This window comes from Suncus etruscus, chromosome 1 (assembly GCF_024139225.1).
Source record: "Suncus etruscus isolate mSunEtr1 chromosome 1, mSunEtr1.pri.cur, whole genome shotgun sequence".
NCBI lineage: Eukaryota > Metazoa > Chordata > Mammalia > Eulipotyphla > Soricidae > Suncus > Suncus etruscus.
The window spans coordinates 145,013,418-145,036,191 of NC_064848.1; the positions used below are offsets into that span (position 1 = coordinate 145,013,418).

Genomic DNA, 22,774 nt, shown 5'->3' on the forward strand with positions numbered 1-22,774 from the left:
AAGCTCTGCTGTAGATGCAGTGTTCCATGGGATGATCCCAGCTGAGTAGTTCTTTTGGAAGAATTATTAATTTCTAGAGAAATTGCCCCAGAGTGCAAAAGAGTGAAGGCTTTCAGACTTTCACGTGGCATCATTTGCTTCCGCCACCTGGGTAAAAACAATGTGCTTATTCCAGCAGAAGAATTAGCCTTTAAGAAAGAGTACATAGCCTTTTAGAGAGAACTCTGGCAAAATCTAGATGCCAGCTTTATTTCTAGCCCCCCTTCGAGTTCAGATGCCAATGACCTTACTGCCTGGAATAGATGCTCAGATGTTTATGTTCCCCACCCCACCCCTACACACAAAAGGAGCAGCAGAAAGCTTTCTTTGGCTTGTATGCAGGATGGAGAGGCAGTGAAAGAGCTTATAAATTCAGGGATGAGACGTTGGCAGCAGCTGGGCTCTGGGATTTTTGCTTCCTTCAGATCTGGAGAAGTTGTTAGTCTTTTCTCAGAAGAGATTTGTGTGTTTGGAACAGGGACGAAAGGGGGAAAAAATAAAAAAGAGAAATGAAAAGACAAATTCCAAATGTTTCTAAAGTGAACATTCTCAATAATATTGCCTCCGTTACGAACTCTGATGAGTTCTATATTTTCCATAATTGAATTCTTAGAATGCAAGGAATGTCCCTTCCCAGGCCATGCAGCTAAGTCAATTGGAAATGATTCTCTAGCTAAAGTGAGTCCAAAAATCGAGCCTTCCATGACATTTTTAAGGCCACACCCACTGATACTTGGTGGCCATTCCCTGTTAAATGCCAGGGATTCAACCTGAGGCTTCCATAAGCAATAGAATATGCCCCAACTCCTTTGAACCATCTTCCTGTTTTCTTCTTGATTTTTTTGGGGGGAAGCTATTTGGGCCACACCCAGAGGGTACTTAGGGGATACTTCTGGATCTGTACTCTGGAGTCACTACTGGTGGTGCTCAAGGACCATATGTGGTGGCAAAGATCCAATTCAATCTGGTTACATGTAAGGAAGCACCTTAATCCTGAAACATCTCTCTATACCCACATCACCTTTACTTTTTTTTTTCTCCCTTGTTTTTGGGCCACACCTGGCAGCATTCAGGGGTTACACTGGCTATGTGCTCAGAAATCGCTCCTGCCGCTTGGATCATATGGAGATGCCAGAAATCGGATCTGGTGCTTCCCAGGTTGTCTATGTTCACAAGCAAATGTCTTACCTCTGTGTAATTACTCCTGGCCCTTTATACCTTTACTTTTAAGACAGCCCAAGTCCCTTTCACTTTCTGTTGTCCTTGTAAGATGTTTGTTAAAGACTATGTATGATGACTACTATTAGTCTCAATTTTTAGTACTGATTTTGAAACTCAGAATGAATAATCATATGGATGATGTTTTGGTAGCAATTTTGTTTTGTTTTGGGGCCATACCCTGAGATGCTCAGTGGTTACTCCTGGCTCTCAGGAATTATTCTTGGCAGGCTTGGGGACCATATGGGATCCTAGGGATTAAACATGGGTCTGCTGCATGCAAAGCAAGCACCCTGCTCACTCTATTATCTCTCTGATGTCAGGTAACAAATTTTGAAGAGCTGAAACAGCCGTGGATAATAAAGGAGTCAACATTCATTCTTGCACCCAGGAACCACTTACAGCTGCCTTGGTGAAATTATCTCGAGCTAAAGATTCCATGTATCTAGTGACTTCCATTGGGACTTTTTTTTTTTTTTTGGTTTTTGGGTCACACCTGGCAGTGCTCAGGGGTCACTCCTGGCTCCATGCTCAGAAATCACTCCTGGCAGGCTTGGGGGACCATATGGGATGCCGGGATTCGAACCAATGACCTTCTGCATAAAAGGCAAACGCCTTACCTCCATGCCATCTCTCCAGCCCCCCATTGGGACATTTTTATGACACTGCGAGCGAATATTTATCAAATCAAGCCAGATACATCAGGTTAATTAACACTAATATCTGTAGTTCTTCAAGTTTCTATCCCTTTTCACACTATGAGAACTTTTGCCAGAATATAAAGGCATGAAAAATGGAAGACAAATTCCACTTAGTCAATGTATCTAAAGTGATGAAATGCTTAGAAACAGAACATAGAATGATAATTTTCTAAGTACCCTCCAGAGCCTGTCACTACCATGTGAATAAAAGTGAACTTTGTAGTGTTACTCACTTAACTACACACTTTAAGAGGGCTTACGATGATTCCTTTCATGTTGCTCTTTTTTTTTTATCACAGAAAGTGAAGACATTCAAATCACTTAGGAAAATCATGAGATACCATGTAACCATTTTTAATAAATAGCTTTACACTAACAGCCACATTTAAAAAAATATTCTCCTGAATGATTTAGTTGATTCTCTTTGAGATACAGGTGAGAAAACACAGCAACGGAAGTTTCAACACAAGAGATGGTTTTTAGCATCTTACTGGTGACACCAGTGTTACCAAAAGCCATTGAGACACTAACTGGGAGGAAATTTCCAGAGTCCTTTAGGGTCCTGAAAATGTACCCATTGTAGAGTCATGGTAAAACAAGTACTTAAGTCACACCCCAATTCCATATGAGTAAGACGACAATGTGATCTGGGTTGTCCTTGTGGTGTGTAGATTGTGTTTCACAGAGGCACCGGGATTCCACTTATGCTCAGTCTGGTGTGGAGTTTTTGGTAATGGTGGACGTGAGCATATTTGATATTTTGCTTGTAATATAAATCATGTTCATAAGCTTTTATTTATTTATTTTTTGGGGTTTTGGGTCACATTCAGCGACACTCAGTGGTTACTCCTGGCTCTGGGCTCAGAAATAGCTCCTGGGCAGACTTGGGAGGACCATATGGGATGCCAGGAATTGCTCTTGGAAAGGGTTTTGGGGGATCATTTGCCCAGGAATTGACCCTCTGTCCTGGGTCAGCCACATGCATGGCAAACCACCCTACCTCTGTGTTTTCCATTTGGCTCCTATAAGCTTTGCTTTTTTATTTTTATTTTTGTGCGTGAGGTAAAGAATTCATTGGTTTTGAAAGAGGAAGACTCAGGGTCTTCCTCTCCCACCTGCGTAAGCAGCCTCCATTTTAACTGTCTCCACTCTACATTTTAAACATTATTGTAGATGTCTGGTTTTTTTTCTGAGCCTGAGGAAATTTATAGTTTCCCAAGATCATAAATTCTTCCCCAGGTCTTGGGCTCATAGGAGATTAAAAGATAATGGTCATCTTCATTTACCTGCACAGATAAATAACCAAAGAGGTCTTAAATAAACAGTTCCACAGTCTCAGTGGGTATGCAGATATTACTCTTATTTTGCAACACCACTGTGCCCTAAATTAATAATACATCACCGGGAAATAAATAATAACCCCAACACTTTTTCAGTTTTCTAAATTTATTCTTACTTTTAAATTTTTATTTTATTAAAATCATTGTGATCTACAAAGTCCATTATAGTTGAATTTCAGATATCAGTGAATCAGGGCCATTCCCACCACCAGTGTCGACCTACCTCCACCAATGATCCCAGAGTGTGTCCTATCCCACCACCCTTTGCCCCCCTGGCCTGCCAGTGTAACAGGCTCATTTAAGTTTAGGTTGTTCAAGTTTAAGTCTCTTGATTCTATTGTTGTTGATTTTGGATTGGATATTTAGTTCTGTCCTTTTTTTCTCCACCAATGCATCTGAGACCACTTGGCCCTTGGCCCCCATCCTTTCTTTTTTTCCTTTCTTCTTAGTTTTATAGAAAAATGCAGAAATATGAGGTAAAACGAAGTAATTTGCCTGACACTTTTTTTTTAAATTAAAGCACCATGATTTGCAAAGTAATTCATAGTTGAGTTTTAAACATGCAATGTTCCAGCACCAATCTCATTTCCAGAGTCAAATTTCCTCCACCAATGTTCCGAGGTTTCTTCCCATATCTCCCCCTCCCAGTCTGCCATCTCGATAGGCACCTTTTTAGGTTTGGCTGTTAAAGTTTGGGTCCAATAATTTAGTGTTGTTGAGTCTGTTATTTGGATATTTAGATCCTCCTTCCTTAATACCACCGATGTACCAGAATCTCCTTGGCTCTGACCCCACCCCTATTATTTTTCATCTGTCTTTCTCCCCATTCACTCTATTTCTTCCCTTCTCATTATACTCTGAGGATAAAGATGAGATAGATATCCCCCCTTTAAACCATTAAATTCCCTCATGTAGTTACTCTAAATACCACATATAAGTGATATCATCCTATACTTATTATTCTTCTGACAACTTCATTTAACATGATATCTTCCAGTTCTATCCATGTTGCATGATTGCATCAGGGAATCCTGATACTTTGCTAAGAAACAAAAAGGCCCATTTTTTAATATTATCTCTCCCTAGCCCATCCTCAAAGACACATGGGAAAAATGACCCATATTTGATTTATTCCTATATTAAGTTATCTCTGGCTTGGGAATTTCTTTATTTTCTGCTTTTCAGTTAACTATATGTCTTTTTAAGGTTAAGTATTTTTATTATTAACTTTTATTCTGGAATGTATTGAGAACCTGGGACCTATAGGCCAACAGAGATCAGCCGCCATAGCTCCTGCATCAGTATCCAAACTAAAATTAAGAACCAGTTACTGACATTTTCAATTGTCCTTGTAAAGGTTATGCCCTATTTATTTCTACCCCCTTCTCTTGTGCCCCAACACTGAGGACCTCATAAATAAGACCTCCTATTCCTGAGTACAGAATAGTTTTTCAATATTTGTGGTCTGGTGAGTTGACCTGTCATGGCTCTCCATGGCCCAAGAGCCATTCTTGGGTTTACACCATGGGCAGCAGAAATTCAATCCCAATGAGGAGGACTAGGGTTCCAAGAGTGGGTATTTCTTTCCTCCTGGTGAACAATCAAATTTACTCAGATTCCTATTGATGGGTGGTTACAAGGGGGGAGGGAATTAAGAGGCACGTTCAGGGAATTGCACAGATCCTGGGGGATGGTCCTCTACTGACCTCTTCTCCACCTCATATGCAGAAGAAGTTCCAATATAGGATAGGTAGGCTGGAAGTTGGGCTTCCTCACTGTACTTTGATCTATGTTTTCACCAGACAGTGAATGATACCTGGAGGGTCTTAACATTTGAGATGAGAGAGCACAGGCAGACAGGGGTAGAACAAACCAGAGACCTCCAGAGAAGACTTGCCATGTAACGTATACAAGACCAGAGGGTTAGTGCAGAGGTTAAGGCAGTTGCCTTGAATGAAGCTGATCTCAGTTTGATCCCTGGAACCACATATAGTCATCTGAGCACTGCCATGTGTGGGCCCCGAACAAAACAAAGAAATGGATACAGAGGTAGAGGGGGAGGGAGAGTGTACAGGTATACCTGTATGCCTTGCATACAGCTGATCCAGTTTAATTCCTGGCACCACATTATCTCCAGAACAGCACTAGGTATAGTCCTGGAGGTCTCTAAGCACCTTCAGGGTGGCACTGGTTGTCCCTATAGGACTTAAGCAGAATCACATTTTTGGCCCTTGCATGGAGCCTCTGGCCCAAGAATTTCCGGCATCTCCTGAGCATCACTTTGAGGGTCAACTCTCCCCCACAAATAAAAAAAGAAATGACCACAATAAAAACCAAAATTGAACCACAGTAAAGAGCAATTGAGATACCAGCTAAAATGAAAAGTGGAAAGAGAAGTATCAATGTCAGAAGGAATGTTTGGTGGCAGAAAGAGAAAAACACAACAGAGTGGTTGATCTGAGCATGTGCATTTCAGGGAGAACCAGAGGACTTGACGGCAGCGTCTGAAAAGATCCAAGCTTTTTTTTTTTTTTTTGGGCCACACCCGGCGGTGCTCAGGGGTTACTCCTGGCTGTCTGCTCAGAAATAGCTCCTGGCAGGCACGGGGGACCATATGGGACACCGGGATTCGAACCAACCACCTTTGGTCCTGGATCAGCTGCTTGCAAGGCAAACGCTGCTGTGCTATCTCTCCGGGCCCAGATCCAAGCTTTTGTCTTGATACTTCTTTCTTCCTGCCTCCTAGAATGTCTCCCCACTATACTGCTGGGAAAAGCTCTCTAATGTTCCAAGATTTCCAGATCAGGTTTAGTCATCATATACTAACAATGGTTAAATCCTCACCATAGATCCAAGCTTTACCCAGTGAATGCAAAAGCCAGTTTTCAGGCCTTAGCATCAGTGTGCAGATGACATCTGTTAACATCTGGAGTAGAAGGACACAGCAGAGTGCTTGAGGAATCTGATTAACACCCAAACATATTTCTCCTAATAGAGTTCTTCCTCAATGAACTCTTATTAGAACCAAATTGTCAAATTAGAACCAGCCTAGCAATTTTGAAGTGGTAAGGTGGGTGACTCAGAGAGACACATTGCAAAGGTCACATTAACAGAGAGAGGGGGACAGACTATGAGGAAGGCAACTGGAAGAAGATTCCTTCCAGGTTTCTTTCTGGATACCTTTCTAGGTGCAGAAAATCTCTGCTAAGCAGATGTTCTTCCTCTAACATCACAGCTGGTTAGATGACTGTGGACAAGTCAGATGAGGAAGAAGCCTAAAGACCCCAATACCTTTATTCAAATGTGACAAATTATCTTAAGGTACTAAATATTAAGGCCTGTTCATTAAATATTAAGACATGCTAAATACAAACTCGAGACATGTCATATGCTTAGAAAAATACAAGTCAATATGTTGAAAACTAAAGTTTTGGTATTTGAAAGTGTACATTTTAGCCTTTGAAAATTGATTTTAGAGTATGGGGTTCGGCAGGCCCCCGCCATGCCAGAGGCCTTCTTAACCAGGTCTGGGGGGGTGTGGGACTTGGGTAACCCCAGCACCCCTCTACCGCCTTGCTCCAGACCTCCAGGGCTTCCCCAGGCCACGTGCCTGGGCAAGCCAGTGAGTTGGGCCTCTTGGTGGAGCTTGAAGGTACCCTAGGCTTTCCCCCATTATCCATTCAGCTCCTTAGGGAGGGTCTGAGTGGGGCTCTGAACTTCTGGCCTCCCAGCTTCTTGAAGGATCTCTCTCCTTCCTGGGAGCCGGGAGTCTAGCAGTATGGGGTTCGGCAGGCCCCCGCCATGCCGGAGGCCTTCTTAATCAGGCCTGGGGGGGTGCGGGACTTGGGCAACCCCAGCACCCCTCTACCGCCTTGCTCCAGACCTCCAGGGCTTCCCCGGGCCACATGCCTGGGCAAGCCGGTGAGTTGGGCCCCTTGGTGGAGCTTGAAGGTACCCTAGGCTTTCCCCCATTATCCATTCAGCTCCTTAGGGAGGGTCTGGGTGGGGCTCTGAACTTCTGGTCTCCCAGCTTCTTGAAATCACTGGTAATCTCTTTCCAGTCTATATTTTCAAAGTTACGCGGGGGCGGTAGCACAAGAAACATTAATAGTACTCACTATCATTGAATTATGTTTTTATGTATGCAGAATGTCCATTTTGTACTCTGCCCTTTTGCATACCCCTTCAAAAGATCATATTTCTCTTTAACTTCTTTAACTCCTATCATCATTACTCCTCATTTACCCTTTCTAACTTAAGTACTGTAGAGTCCTAAGTCACAGACCAAAGTGGTGCCCTGGAGTTAACATCCACCCAACTATTTTAAAAGGCATAAAAAGGACACTTATGTCTTTTCAACATTTTATGGGTGTTTTCTTTGACGGCTATAACTTTTGCTGAATATTTTCTTATACAGTGACGATTCCCCCATTTTTTTTTTTATCTTCTCTTTGTGAACTGCTCAATATGGAATTTGGTTTAAAAGAATCCCTCAGTTTAATGCTTATGTTTGAACCAAGTCATGGGTATTGTTGGAAATGTTCTTACGCCCCCATATATTCTGATAGCGCCATGTGGCTTTATTTCTTGTTTGCTTAGGCACACTAAAATGGGAAAATACTATACATACCAATAAGTTCTTATCTAATAGAGATGAGAACACACAAATCTTGTAGTGCAATGGGACCTTACACCCTGAACATTGACATAAAGACCTGGCACAGGCCTCAGAAGAATGGGCATTCTCCATTCACCCCTGATCTAGAGAAGACATCTACAAAACATCCAAGGTTGTCTATAACATCACCTGGAGGCATTCCTCTACCAGGGAAGACCCTACAGCTGCTCTGACATCAATCTACTCAAAAGAGACTTCCCTTAACACTGAGAAGACTTAACAAGAACAATGACCTGCTTACTGGACAGGGCTTGCTGTATTGCCCCTTAATTGTGAGGTTTGTCTATAACATCACCTGGAAGCAATCCTCTACCACGGAAGACCCTACCACTGCTCAGACATCGACCTGCTCAAAAGAGACTTCCCTTAACATTGAGAAGACTTAACAACAACGACCTGCTTACAGGACAGGGCTTCCTGCATTGCCCTTTAATGGTGAGGTGAAACGAGAAGAAGCTCCACATCATGACTTCAATGTAGGATATGGACATACCAAGATCTTTAATACAGAAACATGATACCAACAACAGAGACTGTGTGAAAAGTGTGTTGGCACTACGGACAATGTCTTGGATTGGATGATAACTTGCCTGAAGCCTAGAGTTGGTCTTATGCCAGGAAACTTCAGGGGTAAGATCTCTTTGTATTTAGGCCAAGGTTATTCCTTTCCATGCCTCTCATATTTTGGTGGGCCTATGCAAACAACAATTGCCACTCTAACACCATTTTTACTGTGCTCCTTTGACTCTAATCCTTAAAAAAAAAACCCACTTAAAATTTGAGGTTAACTTAAGCTAATATGCATGTACATAGAAATGTAAAAAATACTATGCCTCTAATGTTTAAGGAGTTACATAAGTTTTATGGCTTTAGATTACCTTGTGTGCTGTTAAGAAATATTATAATGTGTTACAATCTGGGGACTTGAGGGACAAAGTAATTGTACATGGATTCTGTTTTATTTATCTTAACGTTCTTTGGCTGAAAGTTCAAAGTTAAGATATCAGCAAGGGGACTTCTTCTGAGAACTATGTTATGGGTGATTGTCCTTCCACTGTAACTTTACCTTGTCCTCTTTCTTTGCATCTTTTGTTCTCATAATTCAAAATAAAAAAATAAAAAAAAAGAAACAAGGATTTTTGAACATTGCATTTTATTAAAATATTTTAACTCATAACATCTAATATTTTAAATATAAATTACTTTATTTGAAGTAATTGTTTTACATAATTGAAATAGTTAATCACTATTTGTTTCTAGCTAAGTTGGAGTAAAATTGTTAAAAAATAAAAAAAAAGAAAAGAGAAAAAGACCAAGAGTACAGAAGCAAGAAAATTTGTAAAAATTATTGTATCTCCCAATAAAGTCATTAAGTCATTGTCAAAAAAAAATAAAATTAATTTTATTGAGAGTGCTTTGGGGGATGTTGCTGGAGAATTCATATGGAACATATCAGAGTGGAGGGCTTCTACCTCCTAATGTCTCATCTCTTTTCAGGAGAGAAGCTTTGCTGCATGTTGGGCCCCTTTATCCTGCTTCTTTCTATTTCATCAGCCTGCATAAGAGCTTCAGCATCCAGACTCTAACATTGATTTTTGAGTGGATTTTTTTGGTGACTCTTAGAAAAGCTGAGAAGTATTTCCTCCCCTAATTTCTTTTGGCTGTTACTTAGGTCCTTTATATCTTGTTTGCTTAATTTGTGGCCACACCTGATTATGCTCAGGGCTTATTCCTAACTCTGTGCTCAAGGATCACTTGTGGCAATACTTGGGAGACCCTGGGGTGATGCAAGAAAGGGATCAAACTGGGGTTGTCTGAATGCAAGGCAAGTGCTCTACCCACTGTACTATATCTCTGGCCCAGGTTCTTTATATCTTACTATAGGACCTTAAGAGAAAATGCCATTCCAAACAACACTCCATGTTGTAGGATAAGAGAGATTTGTTCTTTGTGTACCCACCATTCTATACTTGTCTCTAGATTTCTAGGAACCCATATTCCATTTTATGGTTGGGGTTATACCTGGCAGTGCTCAGGGGCTACTCTAAATTCAGTGCTCCAAACTCCTGATGGTGTTTAGGAAACCAGAATGCATCAGGGAGTCACATCTGGACCACCTGCATGCAAATTGTGAGCTCCAGCTTTTGAAATCTCTCTGGCCCCTTATCCCTGTTCTTGTGTGTCTGTGGCAAACTCAGTGTTGAAGCCTATGTCAGACTTCTGCAAACAAACCATACTACCTCTGGAAGCATCTGGGATTGCAATGGCAACTGCTTCTTCCTGCTCAGATCCCATGTAGATAGCAGCCAGAGGTTCTTCATTAGAGCTGCCAGGGGCACAGAGCTTTTACCACCTTGTTTTTGTCTCTGCCTATTAGAGTTCACGGCAAGTGTCCTGCTACTGGTCTGGGTCAGAGGCCAAGGGGTGGCCACTCTCTGAATGATTCAAGTGTGTATCTCTGTGCTGACCATCTGGAGCCAGCCTATCCCTCAAGCCTGAGGATTTCACCAGGTCCTGCCTTAGGGCCTGAAAGAGGCTCCCCAGGGCCTGGGCCCAGATGTCCTTCTGGTGGCCCTGGGACAGGGCAGTGCGGTAGGCAGCATAGGCCAGAGTCAGTGCTGTCCTTTCAAAGTCCTCTTTCTTGAGGACGCCAGGGCGGTGAGTGAGGGTGGCGCTCAGCCGGCGGATGTCTGGGATGCTTTTGGGGATCACGTCATTGCAGATGGTGCGGAAGGCCCCTGCCTTACGCAGGGAGTCCAGCTCCTCATCCTTGATGGAGATCTTCAGATCAGGGCTGATGTCTAGCTCAGCCAGCAGGAACTATGGGACACAGGAGGGAGAGAAGTGAAGCCCCAGAGAGAGGAGTGAAGGCCATGTCTGGTTCCATTCTTTGGGAGGGCAGTTTTGAAAAAGGATTTTGGAATCTGAGAGGCCTAGTTTTTCATTCTGCCTGGCTCACCTTTCATACTACCCTGGGTACGTTACTTAAACTTTCTGAGCCTTTCATTTCTCCTCTTTGGAAATTATTTGTCACTGATAGATGAGGAGGAATAAAATAAGTCACAGAAGAACATCTAGAGCAGAAGAGAGAGTCCAGGGGTGAAAGGCACTTGCTTTGCAGCCCTCTGATCCCTGTTTATATTCTGGTACCACATAGAGTTCCCAGGGCACCTCTGGGGATCACTCCTCAGTATAGAGGCAGGGATCACTAATGAGCACTGCTAAAAGTGGTCATCCCTCTCCAAGGAATAATATCTTTAATAATATCCTTGTCCTAAATCACGATTCATTCTCATGTGACCAAGTGACGAATTCCCATTTCTGGTGTTACACATGGTTTCCTCTTTCCTTTCCCTTTCCTTTCCTTTTTCCTCTCTTTTCTTTCCCTTTCTCTTCCCTTCCCTCACTTCTCTTTCCTTCTCCCTTTTCCTCCCTTCTCTTTTCCCCTCTTCCCTTCTCTTTCTCTCACTCTCCTCTTCCTTCCCTTCTCCCTTCCTCTCTTTTCTCCCCTCCCCTCCCTTCCCCTTCCCCTCTCTTCTCCTCTCCTCTCCTCTCTTCCTCTCCCCCAACCATGACCACTTTCATTTTCTTTTGGCTATGCTTGGCAGTGCTCATGGGTTACTCCTGACTCTGCGCTCAGAAATTACTCCTGACAGGCTCAATGGATCATATGGGATGTCGGGAATTGGATCCAGGTCAGCTACGTGCGAGGCAAATGCCCAACCTGATGTACTATCACTCAAGACCTCCAGGACTTTGTTCTTAAGAACAACAACAAAAGACAAAACCAGGGGCTGCTTGTGCCACTAGATGTAGCCCAAAAATAATATATAAAAAAAAACAAAGACAAAATCAAAACCTTTGGGATAATTTTTATGAACAGCCAGGAATTCAGACGATGCAAAGAATTTGCTAGGTATACAGTGGGGTCCAGAGCTTTGTCCTCCTTTGTCACCTGTTCTAGAAGAGTAGGGGCTGGCTCTGTCATACCTATCCCTGCTCAGTGCCAGGTTGGCATCAGGCTAACAAGAACTTTGTGGATACACTGTCCATCCCCTCCCCCATGCCCTTTCTCTCATTCCTCCTTCCACTGTACTCTGTCCTTTCTGAAACCCAGATAAATTTTGATAAGATCCATGTTCCACAGTGGCAAAGGCTACCCTTAGTCAGTTAGATCCTCCTTTAGGTAGGATCTAAAACCATCCTCCTACCCACCATACCCAGGGGCACAGCCGTTTTGTTGAAGGCTGGCTCTTAGCCAAAAACTGGAGAGGGATTTGGTACAATTGGCAGTTTCTTGCTTAAAAGTTGAGGGGGGTCCATGGGGCAGGAGCAATAGCAAAGCAGTAGGGAGTTTGCATCGCATATGGCTGACCCAGGACGAACCTGGGTTCGATCCCTTGCATTTCATATGGTCCCCACAGCCTGCCAGGAGTGATTTCTGAGTGCAGAGCCAGGAGTAACCATTGAGCAGCACCAGGTGTGGCCCCAAAACAAGCAAACAAAAAAAAGTTGAGAGGGTCCAGCTGTGAATGAGAGAAAAAAGAAAGACACAGAGATAGAAAGAATCAGAGCTACAGAGAACCAGATACAGAGATAGGAAGAGAAAGAAGGGTTTATGCAAGGTTTCATAGCTGACCTTGAGGCTAGATCCCATACTGAAGGTGGGACTTTAATTTTATTTTAGTTTTGGGTCACTCCTGGCAATTGCTTACTTCTGTTTCTGCCCTTAGGAATTACTACTGGCGGTGCCCAGGGGACTATACGAGATGTTGTGTGCAAGACTAGCACCCTACCCAGTGCATTACTGATCCTATCCCTGAAGGTGAGACTTTTCAACCTGGACTCTCATCTCTGAGCCAACCCAGTTGCCTTGGGAAATATCCCTATTGCATGGAGGAGGAATGGGGAAGGACTCAAGGATAAAAAACATGGAAGGTGGAGGAAGAGAGTCTCTGGGTGACCCCTGAGTATCAGAAACTGGGGTGTCCCAGAGTGGAGGGACTGTCTCCAGCAACCTGGTGAGCTGCTGTATATTCTTTCCCATCTGTTCTGTAGCTTGGATGCTGGGCTTCTCCTGGGCATCTCAAGCTACACTCCCAGGACAGCAAACCTGGAAGGAGAGATAGTCCCCAAGTCTGTCAGTCCCTCTGGAATGGGTCGGATTTGATGGTCTCTGAACGCCTTCAAGGGCAAAACTTTTCAAGTACTCCGGTGACTTTTTCAAAGCAGTGGGTGCAGCTGCTTACCTCATAGAGTAGCTCCACTTCCTCCAGGGAAGTCTGTAGGACGGGATTCAAGGGCACTGATGAGGCTCTCTTTGGCCGGTGGGCTGCAGGGAACAGCAACGCTGCAAGAAAGTAAAGGGCATATATGCAGCGCTCATGCATACACATTTGAACATGGAACTCAGCCTGCAGGACTCTTGAACTACCAGCCTGAAGGCAGACATCAAGCTGGGAGAGGTGGCAACCCTAAACCAGGTGTTCCAAAAGCTTCCAGCCTAGTCTGATTTGAGTCTGACTGATTTCAAATCTGGCTGCTCCCTTGCTATTCCAAAAAGTTGTAAAAAGCAGTATGGGTAAAAAGCAGTACAGGTGGGGGTGGGGTGGGATGGAGGGAGATTTGGGGCATTGGTGCTGGGAATGTTGCACTGGTGAAGGGGGTGTTCTTTACATGACTGAAACCTAATCACAATCATATATGTAATCAAGATGTTTAAATAAAGAAAAAAAAGTAGTATGTGGGACCTTTTAGAGTTTTAGGGTCTCTTCTAGAAAGTTTGTGCTCAGATAAAGCAACATTTTGCAGATGTTCCCTCTCCACCACCATCTCTGCCCCCAGGGACCTCCATAATGGTCCTCTCCCTGGTCACGGTGCTCTTCAGCACTGCACTCCAATATGATGAGCTACTTATTTATTGATTCATACATGAGCTTTTGGGCAGCTACAGCTGGTGCTTAAGGGAGTGGGGGTTGGGATCTCACCCTGCAATGATGCTGCAATGTTGTCCAAAGTCTTTTAAATTAGAAGATCTTTTTAATAAGTATTATATTAATTCATTAATAAAAGTACTAAATTATTGAGTTTCAGTCACATAATACCCAACATCCATCCATTCATCAATGCACATTTCCCCTCCACCTATGTCTCTAGTTTTCTTCCCACCCTTCCCCTACCTGCCTCTATGTCGACATTTTCCCTCTTTCTCTCTTTTCCTCTTAGACACTGTGATTTGCAATATTGTTACTGAAGGGGCATCCTCCATACCACTTTATACCCTTTTAGCACCCACTTCTTGTCCAGAGTGATCATTTCCCACTATTATATGTGACATATCTATTATATATAACATATCTATTATATATACATACATACATACATACATACATACACACACACACACACACACACACATATATATATATATATATATATATCCCACTGGGAAGGAATCTTCCTACTCCCTAGTCTGATGGGCAGGGCAGCTACTGACTGGAAAAGGCACAATTTCTTCCAGACAAATTTAATTGTGAGCTGTTGGGGTTGGGGGGCAGTACTCATGAATGCCTATAAGGTACTCATATAAGTAGTGCCCCTGGAATTTTGCGAGGTACAGTTTCCTGTACCCTATGTGAGGGTTTCCTTCTGGACAAGTGTGGCCCTTACTGATGAACAAACTTGGAGTTTAAGAAACTTGACCACTCTGAGCTCATCCACTTTGTGATTAAGATTAAACTCTGGTCTGGAAGGCTCCTAATCCTGAATTCACCTCCCCTAAGAGGGCATTTTGTTATCCTGTTTGTACATGCTTCACCTCCAATCAGGCATTCTTTGTTCCAGAACCGAAGGGTGTTGCAGCTAATGCTGGAAGAACAATCAGATAGTATACCCTTCGGTGCACAGCTGCTAATTTGAATCTCAGAACTTGCTGCATAGTTTGAATCTCTAACCTTCCTTTAGTGCTCGTTTAGGTACTCAACAGGCTGGTTTATTCATACCTTCTAATCCCTTCATTCCTCACAGCTGCAGACCTTCCTTTCTTCTTTATTTTTATTTATTTATTTTTTGAGAAGGCCACACCAGGTGGTGCTCAGGGGGTTACTCCTGACTGCATTCAGGACTCACTCCTGGTGGTGCTTAGGGGACTATAGGGGATCTAGGGATCAAAGCATCCTACCTGCATTGCTGTCTCTCTAGAAGTGCTTTGCTTCTTATGGAGAGAGAGAGAGAGAGAGAGAGAGAGAGAGAGAGAGAGAGAGAGAGAGAGAGAGAGAGAGAGAGAGAGAGAGAGAGAGAGAGAGAGAGAGAAAATTAGGGTCACCGTTGTTCCGAGGCCTTTCTCTTTCACTCCTCCCACATTCCTTCCCCCTAGCATGTAAAAATATAAACAAGTGATGCTTCTATTAAAAACAAAACAAAACAAAAGCTCCTCCTTCATGCCACTCTCAGACCCATTCCCCTGTTCATGATGCAGAGTCCTGGGCTCATCCTTGGTCCTCTCTGCTGTTGCATCCACACTCCCTCTCTACTGGTTTTTTAACTCTATTCCCAGCTTAGAAGTTTACAGGAGGCAACCTTTGGGTTTGAAATAGAAATTTCTCCTGACTCCTGTTTCCAACTTACAACACATGCACATATGCACACACATATCCATAGATGTAAAGATACACTCACATATAGGCATGCACTCTCATACCCCATTTAACACACAGGCACACACGTATAAACTTTCTACACACACCTTCACCCATCCATTTACACGTAATCATATGCAAACACAAGCATCTCCAGCCTGGCCTTCTTATCTCAGTTACTCGGCCTCAAATCTGGGCCTCTTCCTTAACTTTCTCTTTCTTTTATATTCTAAATCCTTCTATTGCCATTGAGTCTCCTTGGCTCCAACTTCCTTTTTTTTTTTTTTTTTTTTTGGTTTTTGGGCCACACCTGGCGATGCACAGGGGTTACTCCTGGCTGTCTGCTCAGAAAGAGCTCCTGGCAGGCACGGGGGACCATATGGGACACCGGGATTCGAACCAACCGCCTTTGGTCCTGGATCGGCTGCTTGCAAGGCAAACGCCGCTGTGCTATCTCTCCGGGCCCGGCTCTAACTTCCTGATCTCTCTGGAATCTGCTTATTTCCTGTCACGCATCCCAGCTCACCCCTCTAATTTATGCATTTCCCAGAAGGGACTTGTTGTTGCCATCCTTGCTTCCTGTCCCTTCCTTGAGCTGGCGGCTAGTTTGTCTCTGTGAAAGGAGGTTATTCCTAGGCCCAAACATACCGTTTATCTCACTCAAAGTCAAGAGCTCGATTGGGAATGGTCAACCAGGTTTGGCCATGGACAAGGCAACTGACTTCCCCACAGTATCATTCCAGCTTCCCAAGCTCCACTCTTTCAGATCTCTGCTCAGGGCTCTATACAGAAGAGGGTATGGTCTCCTGTCTCCCTGAAGTGCTCCCCTTACTTCCCTGTTCCAGCCAGGGTAGAGCTCCTCTGAACCATCCCCAAGAACTGTTACCTGTTGTCTCATCTCTGCCCGATCTCTCACCCAGAAGCCCAACTGGCTGGCTCACCCTCCTTCTCCACCTTGATAACTAGGTTCCCTCCCCTGTATGCTCCGTGACAAAACTTAGGGACCATTGAGCTGGCTGCCAGGAACGGGGGAACAGCCACACCCAGTGGAGAGCCTGGATTGGTTTCTGAGTTGGTACAGCCAGCCTGGAGAGGAGAGTGGGTGTGGGGAGGTCCATCTCAGTCTGCAGTTAAATAAGGGGCTAAATCCTACTGAGGTCATTTGTTTTTTTGAACCTGGGCCAGTCCCTTGGAAACACAGAGATACTCAGAATGAGCCACTGAGTATGGAGCACTATGAGCCACTATGAGATGGGGCATGTGTGTATGTGTGTATGTGTGGCGGGGAGGAGGGTTAGTGAGCAGGGAACTGTGAATGCTTCACTGGACCTGCGGAGGGCTCCTCACCATGCTAGAGAAGGAAGGGGTGAATCAGGACATGGAAACTCTGAAGACGTAAATATGAGAGATGGGTAGTGACAAATTTCTGTTCTGTCCTGCCAGCTGAACACATTTGTTCCTCCTCTCTAGCTGGAAAGGTTGATGTATATCCACCTGGTACAATGATGGAGAGTAGGGGAGGTCTGAGGGCATATGAGGCCACCCAGTAATGCTGCTTACTCAAGCCCTGACTGAGACCAGAACAATTCTGTTTTCACACATGCCTTCCTAAAATGGACCCCCAATATGCCAGCCGGTCCCCCCTACTCACAGCAGAGCCCATCTTCCTGTTTCATAGCTCTTGGAAGAAATACTCTCAAGGTAGCTAATAAAGGCATCAATATTTTGGGGTCAGAGGGATAAGACAGGGGTTAAGGTGCTTTGGGCAGCTCTAGTTTGATTCCTGGTTCCACATATGGTCCCCTGAGGCTCATCTATTAGAAATGATCCTTGAGCACAGAGGCAGAAGTAAGCCCTGAACACTGTGGTATGACCCAAACCAACTCTTAAGCAATCAATAATCAATTTTATAGTAACTCATCTAGACTTTTTTTTCATAAGACTCCCATTCTGCCCTTCAGTGTCCTGGCAGGTTCTGGGGTAACTGGCATGTGGAGGCCCTGGGTGGAGGTCACTAACCACAGGTGAGTCATTGGGTGTGAAGTGGCTTGGGTATCTGGGGCTGGACCAGCAGCGAGGTTGCTGCTGCTGCTGGCCAGAATCCTCGAGAGCAGCAAAGATTGGCAGGGAAGGGCCTCAGGGCTGATATATTGCTGTCAGGTCTATTTCTGCCAACTGTGGGAGGAGGAAGGAGGTTGGAGATAGGGGGGATGATGAGGAGGGTAGACAGAGGCTAAGTGGGGGTGGGGAGTAGAGGAGGAAGCTCTTGACAGTATAGGATGCCTCCTTCCCCAGAATGATTGCAGAGGAATTTTGCAAAAGGGATGGAGAACTTGCTAGAGGGGAAGGAACTGATCATTTGAAAGTGTGATGTTTGGGCCTGATTCTCATGCTGTCTTTTATTTATTTATTTATTTATTTATTTATTTATTTATTTATTTATTTATTTATTTATTTATTTTTGGCTTTTGGGCCACACATGGCAGTACTCAAGGGTTACTCCTGGCTCTGTACTCATAAATAACTTAGGGGGCCATATGGGATGCCGGGGATCAAGCCCCAATCTGTCCAAGGTCACCATGTGCAAGGCAAACACCCTTGATTCTGCTGTGCTATCTATCATTCTAGCCCCTCATGCTGTCTTTTAAAATGAACAGCAATTAAAATAATTAATTAATTAAATTAAAATTAATTAAAATAAACAGCATTCCTTTATGATGAGAGAAAAATGTTGAAATATGAAATAAAACTACCCCTTTTCTTTTCTTTGTTTTTGGGCCACACCTGTGATGCTAAGGAGTTACTCCTGACTCTGTGCTCAGAAATTATTCCTGGCAGGCTCAGGGATGTGGAAGATCAAACCCAGCCAGGCTGGATACATGAAAAGTACATGCTCTACTCATTATGCTATTGCTCCAGCTCTAAATGACCTTTTCTTCTGATGGTTAGGGGACTTTATTGCTGGCAGCCTTCTCAGTGCTACAAACTGTCCACATAATGCTAAGCCTGGTTGATCGCCCTGCCATGGCCTCCTTCTACTGAGTTTACTTGGGGTCTCCATATTGGTGGTAAGTTTACTGGGGGGTGGGAGCGGACCTTTTCCTAGAGCTGTTGTCCCAGAATGGACTAGTTCTTTTTTCCTAAAAATTTTTAGTTTTTTGTTTGTTTGTTTTTTTGGTTTTTGGGCCACACCTGGCGATGCACAGGGGTTACTCCTAGCTGTCTGCTCAGAAAGAGCTCCTGGCAGGCACGGGGGACCATATGGGACACCGGGATTCGAACCAACCGCCTTTGGTCCTGGATCGGCTGCTTGCAAGGCAAACACCGCTGTGCTATCTCTCCGGGCCCAGTTTTTTTTTTTTTGCCACACCCTGTGGCGCCTCTGCTCTATGCTCTGAAATCACTCTGGCAGGCTCAGTGAATCATATGAGATGGCAGGGATCAAACAAGGGTCCGTCCTGAGTTGGCCACGTGCAAGGAACTCTACCGCTGTGTTATCACTCTGGCCCCCAGAATGGACCAGCTCTGCAGAGCATCGTAAACTCTCCTTAATCATCATTTGTAAATCACTCCATCATTAACAGAGTGTTTTATCTACCACCCCCTTTTTTACACACTTGGCAGTGCTCAAAGCCTTACTCCTGGCTCTTTGCTCAAGGGTCTCTCTTGGCAATGCCTTGGGGGAAACTTATGAGGTACTGGGAATTGAACCTGGGTCAGCCTCATGCAAAGCAAGTGCCACCCTATCTCTTTAGTCCTTAGCTATCTGTTTTAATATAACCTCAGGACCAGGTAGGGCATTTGTTTAGCATAATCTGTTAGTGAACCTGTGTAGGCTTGTAGAGGTTGAGAGACTTTCCAGAGACCAGATGACCAATAAAGCAGAAGTTCAGTCTCTGGGGCCGGGCGGTGGCGCTAAAGGTAAGGTGCCTGCCTTGCCTGCGCTAGCCTTGGACGGACCGCGGTTCGATCCCCCGGTGTCCCATATGGTCCCCCAAGCCAGGAACAACTTCTGAGCACGTAGCCAGGAGTAACCCCTGAGCGTTACCGGGTGTGGCCCAAAAACCAAAAAAAAAAAAAAAAAAAAAAAAAAAAAAAAGAAGTTCAGTCTCTGGGCACTTTGCAAGGAGCTTGGCAGCAGCTTCTCTGCTTTTCCTAAACTTGGAGCAAATCAAGTCATTTCCCTTAGCACTTTGAGTGTTCAGGCATCAGGAAGAGTGGGGATGAAAATAATGATGATGGGGGAGTTGGGGCCACACCCAGGGCTTATTCCTGACCCTGTACAGAGATCACTTCTGATGGTGCAGAGAATTGGATAAGCATGTGTTTCTTGCTAGACAAACACCTGACCCCTTTCTAAGCCTCCAGCCCAGGACTGTTTTTCTTAAGTAGTAAGTCAGAAGACCCCAGAGCTACACAGAGGTGGAACTTCTGCTCCAATGTTGCCTCCAGAGACCCTGGAGATGATGAACCTGAGGGGTGTGTGAAGGAGAAATTGTTTTCGGCACAAAAAGAAAAACCAAAGAGAAAAGTGGAATCAAATGCTCATTAGTGATTTACTTCTGGGCAACAGAGTTCACAACTCAGCTTTCAGGGGTGTGGAGAACACTGACCTCAAACCTTACCATAGAGGACTGAGAACCCCAGACTGCAGGCTTGTTGGCTTTGCTCTGTCAGTTCACAGGACTCATGACTTCTGAGAGCCAACCTTAGAGGCATGAGTCCAGGTCCCCTTCCTTTGGGAGGTGGGGAGCAGCAGCCGGCAGACAGAGGGACCCTTATATCCCCTCCTGCCATCAGCTATTTCTACCAACCAGATGCTGAGAGATTTAGACTCAGAGCTTCTGACTTAGGCTCCGCAGGGTGCAGCCTGTTGTATTCACCACTTGGCCGCATTAACTTCACATGTAGACACTTGCTCCTCACTTCAGTGGAGGGACTAGAGGGAGTGTGAGAACCCAGGTGGCCTCTACCTTCTGCATCCTAGCAGCTCGAATGTTTTTCAATGCCCTTTCCCCCATCACATGCCTCCTTCTCCCACCCAGGGGAGCCAGAGGCATGAAGCAGTGGCAGAGAGATGCATTGAAGGGAGTAAGTGGCTTCTGCCCTTTTTCACCCCCCTCCGCATTCCAGGCTTTATTAGAAAAGGCACTGCTGCCCAGCTAGTGAGCAAACTCAAGGCCACTCACCCCGATTCCACCTGTGGGCCATGGTCACTGGAGCATCAGAACACAGCAGCAGAAGCAGCAAGGCCTTCCAGGGCATCGTGGCCCGATGTCAAAGTCGTGCTCAATCTCAGTAGTACCCAGGAGAGACAGGTATGTCTGGACTGGTCCCCCTGAACACAGTGATCTGATTTTGATCAACTGTCACTGGTCCAGGGCAGGCTATGATGCTGACTCTCACCTTTCAAGGCTGAGGACAGAGGTGTAGACAGAATCCAGGACCAGTGTCAATCTGACTCTCTCTGGGATTGGGGGACTGGGCTTCCACAGAGAGCCTCTGTTTTTGAGCACATCTGGAGTGACTCATGGGGCATGTGATCGCCTTGGCAGGGGGAGGGATAAATATAATTTCTGTACTTGAGTTCCATGTGTTGGATGCACCCACTGGAATTTTTCTTTAGCAAATAGACCCTTGGAACTTATTCGTGAGCCTGGCCAGGAGTTGGCTGCTCTCCCCATCCGCTCACACACCCAAACCAGGGCAGGGCTACAGGAAGAGTTGGGAGGTTTGCCTGGCAGTAGACCGCGCTAGCACACAGACCAGAGTTGCTTTCAGGACAGCAGAGCCATTGTGGTACCTGGGCTAAGTGTTGCTCATCTCTCCCTGGAGGTTAGCCTAGTGATGTGAATGCAAAGGGCAGCACAAACTCTAAGTTTTGCAAGGAAGGAAGATGACAGGTATTGGGGAGTGAATGAAGGGGTTTCATGTATATGAAACTGTATTCGCAGCTAATGATTCAGTTATAAGTTACCCTTTCTCCCTACTCACATTTTTGACCTCCCACTTTGGGGGCTGTTTCTAGACCTGGGGCTTAACCACCAAATCACCTGGTTCTTCCAAACAAAATGGTGTTCTCATCAGTAATTAAAGTAATAAACTGATGGTCTTTTTTAGGTGGGGGGGGCATTTTGGGTTATGCCAAACTTTATTCAGGTCTTATATCTAGCTCTGTGTTTAGGGATCACTCCCGACAAGGATATATATAGTACCCGAGATCAAATTAAGAGTAAAATATGCAAAGCAAGTTATATACCCACTGCACTATTTCACCAGCCCCTGGGTGGCTGAGAATTTTCTCCTGGTCTATGTAAATACTAAGTTTACATGAAAAATTATACCCCTAATCTGTCTTAACAGATTCAATTTGGGGGACTTCTGGTTATGGGAAGGCAGGAGAAGCTCAGCTTTTTAGCACTGGCCAATTTCTCTGGTAAAAACCCTCAAAAGTGACTGATTTCCAGTGGTCTATGGTTTAACAAATGGTTTTCAGAACTTCTGAGTGATAAACCACTGAGTCTCAGAAGTCTGGCTGAGCTCCATGGCAAACATCTTCATTCCCAGGCTTAGTTCTACTGACTCTTCTCTGCTTCAGGCTTTTCTCTTGGAATCTCTTAAAGCAGTGGTCCTCAAACTATGGCCCGCAGGCCACATATTATATTTGTATCTGTTTTGTTTCTTCATTGCAAAATAAGATATATGCAGTGTGCATAAGAATTCGTTCATAAGTTTTGTTTTTACTATAGTCAGACCCTCCAATGGTCTGAGGGACAGTGAACTGGTCCCCTGTTTAAAAAGTTTGAGGACCCCTGTACAGCATTATTTCAAAACTTTTACTGCCTGTGTTTAAAGTTTACTGTTTTGCTCCCAGTTTTATTGCAATATTATTGACATACCACCGTTTTAGTTCTGGTGCACTGCCTAATAATGTGATATTAGGATACATTGCAAAATAATTACCATTTTATTTTTAAATTAAATAAAAAAATTTTTTTGGTTTTTGGGTCACACTCAGCAGTGCTCAGGGGTTACTCCTGGCTCTACACTCAGAAATTGCTCCTGGCAGGCTCGGGGACCATATGGGATACCGGGATTCGAACCACTATCCTTCTGCATTCAAGACAAATGCTTTACCTCCATCCTAACTCTCCGGCCCCC

The 22,774-nt window shown here is 44.5% G+C and overlaps 1 protein-coding gene across 2 annotated transcripts; it reads right to left on the minus strand.

Moving 5' to 3' along the window:
- Window positions 1–176: 176 nt before the first annotated feature.
- On the minus strand, window positions 177–21,069 carry FAM180A (family with sequence similarity 180 member A). Of its 2 annotated transcripts, none has more exons than XR_007496774.1 (3): window positions 20,803–20,839; window positions 13,226–13,326; window positions 177–188 (listed from the first exon to the last, which is right to left on the minus strand). XR_007496774.1 is itself a non-coding variant. In XM_049775596.1 (3 exons), the coding sequence occupies exons 1-3, from the start codon at window positions 20,876–20,878 to the stop codon at window positions 10,374–10,376; spliced, it is 600 nt and encodes a 199-aa protein (XP_049631553.1). In that variant the 5' UTR covers window positions 20,879–21,069; the 3' UTR covers window positions 9,399–10,373. The 2 variants fall into 2 exon arrangements, 1 of the variants encoding a protein (XP_049631553.1); XM_049775596.1 differs by lacking the exon at window positions 177–188 and adding an exon at window positions 9,399–10,796 and having other exon boundaries at window positions 20,803–21,069.
- Between the last annotated feature and the right edge of the window lie 1,705 nt (window positions 21,070–22,774).

Excerpts from the sequence above, each read along its gene's own strand:
- FAM180A (XM_049775596.1), bottom strand. The coding sequence starts at position 20,878 with ATGCCCTGGAAGGCCTTGCTGCTTCTGCTGCTGTGTTCTGATGCTCCA. Across the intron at positions 13,327-20,802 it reads GGCCCACAGGTGGAATCGGG|CGTTGCTGTTCCCTGCAGCC; the intron begins GTGAGTGGCCTT and ends ACTTTCTTGCAG. Across the intron at positions 10,797-13,225 it reads AAGTGGAGCTACTCTATGAG|TTCCTGCTGGCTGAGCTAGA; the intron begins GTAAGCAGCTGC and ends TGTGTCCCATAG.